Source organism: Solanum verrucosum, unplaced genomic scaffold, assembly GCF_900185275.1.
Source record: "Solanum verrucosum unplaced genomic scaffold, falcon-dt-bn FXZP01000079.1, whole genome shotgun sequence".
Lineage (NCBI taxonomy): Eukaryota > Viridiplantae > Streptophyta > Magnoliopsida > Solanales > Solanaceae > Solanum > Solanum verrucosum.
Window position 1 is genome coordinate 864,828 of NW_026020368.1, and position 2,044 is coordinate 866,871.

Genomic DNA, 2,044 nt, shown 5'->3' on the forward strand with positions numbered 1-2,044 from the left:
TTATTTATCACAAATTATGGGCTAATGAAGCATTTCATATCAAAATAATATAGAGTCGATTGAAAATGATCAAACATATATGCTCATCTGTTGCAACTGATGCTCATATGTTGCAACCGATGAGTATATATATTTGATTATTTTCATTGGATAAGTCATCTATTGCAACAGATAATACATATTAAATATTTGTTGTAACTGATTCCTATAATTGTTGCAACAGATAATCATATTTATTTGATTATTTTCAATAGATGACTTATCCAATGAAAATGATCAAGCAATATATTTGATTATTTTCAATAGATGAATTATCTATTGCAATAAATAATGCATCTAATGCAAAATATGCAAAGTTTGTTGCAACGAATGAGCATAATTAATATATTATATATTATAAGTATGAACATACAAAATTAACCAAAATGAATTATAATTATCAAATTCATAACTAAGTACAAAATAGCTATTTCACTATTACAATAATTATGGAGCATTTCGAACCGGGCATGTTGTTCTGTTGTGTCCAATATTTTTACATATTGAACACTTATTTTTTCTTGTTGGAAATGATTCCCCGACTCCACGCCTATTTTTCGTTCGCCTTCTTCCCGGTTTTCTTGGGTCAACATATGGAGGAGGTGTTTCTCTCTCCAATATCTTCAAAGGAACAATCCAAGAATCTTCAGGAGGCACAGGATTAATTTCCTCACAAGATGCAATTGTGTATTTTTCCACCGAATAATATGAAGACGAGTACTCATAGATCTGATTTCCAAAATGTGCACCATATTGGGATCGAAGCGCTGCCATAGCATGTGGACAAGGTATTTTGTCCAAGTCAAAAACTCTACATGTGCACATTCTTCTTTGAAGATCGACCGTGGCAACATCACCATGACCGTTGATATTAAACTTGTAATTGGCTATTTGATGGGCCAATAACTTATTTCCCAAATTGATATTCTTTGATATTTGTTTTTCCATTGAAGGAACAAATATGTTTGGTGAGTTGACCAACTCGATACTCCTTTCGTGAAATAATTTTGCAAATCTCATATTTATTTCGTCAAACAAAGCGACGATAGGAAATTCTCTTTCAACTTCAAACATTGCATTCATGGATTCAGCAATGTTTGAGGTCATAATATTATACCTATAAAAAAAAAAAACATAATAAGATATATAATTATATTAAACTTAAACAAGATGCTCAATATATAATATTGTACCTATTTCCCGGGCAAAATGCCCTGCTCCATCTATGAAATGCAACTGATTCGAGATGTACGGCTGCTTTGGGTACCATATCCCTTATCTGGTTGAAATGGTCATAGAACTTAACTTTACTGTACGCTTTCGCTGCATTATAAAAATGAGATACGACCTTTAGATTGTGAAAATTGTTTCGAATATTTTTTCCAAGGTGCCTCATGCAACAACCATAATGAGCTGATGGATACACAATTGAAACCATCTTTCGAATACTTGAATGCCTATCAGAAATTATGCACAGCTCATCGATATCATCTACATAACTTCTCATTTGTTCAAAAAAATATTGATATGAGGCATCACATTCTTAATCGACTACACAAAAAGCCACTGAAAAAATATGATTCTCTGCATCTTGCGCCACCGCCGATAGTAAAACTCCTTCATACTTGCTCTTCAAGAATGTCCCATCAACAGCTATGACTTTTCTCAATTGTTGAAAACCTTGAATCCAAGCCGCATAGGCTACAAAAAAGTACTTGAACTTTCCATTTTCATCAACCTGCAATGCCGTCTTACTTCCTGGATTTGCGGACTCAAGCATATAACGGTATGCATCAAGCACTCCATACTCGTGCTCATGTGTTCCCCTAACCAAAGACTTTGCAATCTCCCTACCCTTATATATCTTCCAATAACTCACCTTACAACCCAATTCTGTACGGAGTTTATTGGTCATATCTCTTGTAGATGGACCTTTACCATTAGGAAAACTATTTTTGAAGTATTTACCAAGGACTTTTGCTGTGGCATGTGGATTATGACTCGT

General features: G+C 33.8%; 1 protein-coding gene across 1 annotated transcript; it reads right to left on the reverse strand.

The window, feature by feature from the left end:
* Window positions 1-486: 486 nt before the first annotated feature.
* Window positions 487-1,546, reverse strand: LOC125837970 (uncharacterized). Its single transcript, XM_049517038.1, has 3 exons — window positions 1,444-1,546; window positions 1,233-1,362; window positions 487-1,156 (listed from the first exon to the last, which is right to left on the reverse strand). The coding sequence occupies exons 1-3, from the start codon at window positions 1,544-1,546 to the stop codon at window positions 487-489; spliced, it is 903 nt and encodes a 300-aa protein (XP_049372995.1).
* Window positions 1,547-2,044: the final 498 nt, after the last annotated feature.

Excerpts from the sequence above, each read along its gene's own strand:
- LOC125837970 (XM_049517038.1), bottom strand. The coding sequence starts at position 1,546 with ATGAGAAGTTATGTAGATGATATCGATGAGCTGTGCATAATTTCTGAT. Across the intron at positions 1,363-1,443 it reads GTATCCATCAGCTCATTATG|CGAAAGCGTACAGTAAAGTT; the intron begins GTTGTTGCATGA and ends TTTATAATGCAG. Across the intron at positions 1,157-1,232 it reads GCATTTTGCCCGGGAAATAG|GTATAATATTATGACCTCAA; the intron begins GTACAATATTAT and ends TTTTTTTTATAG.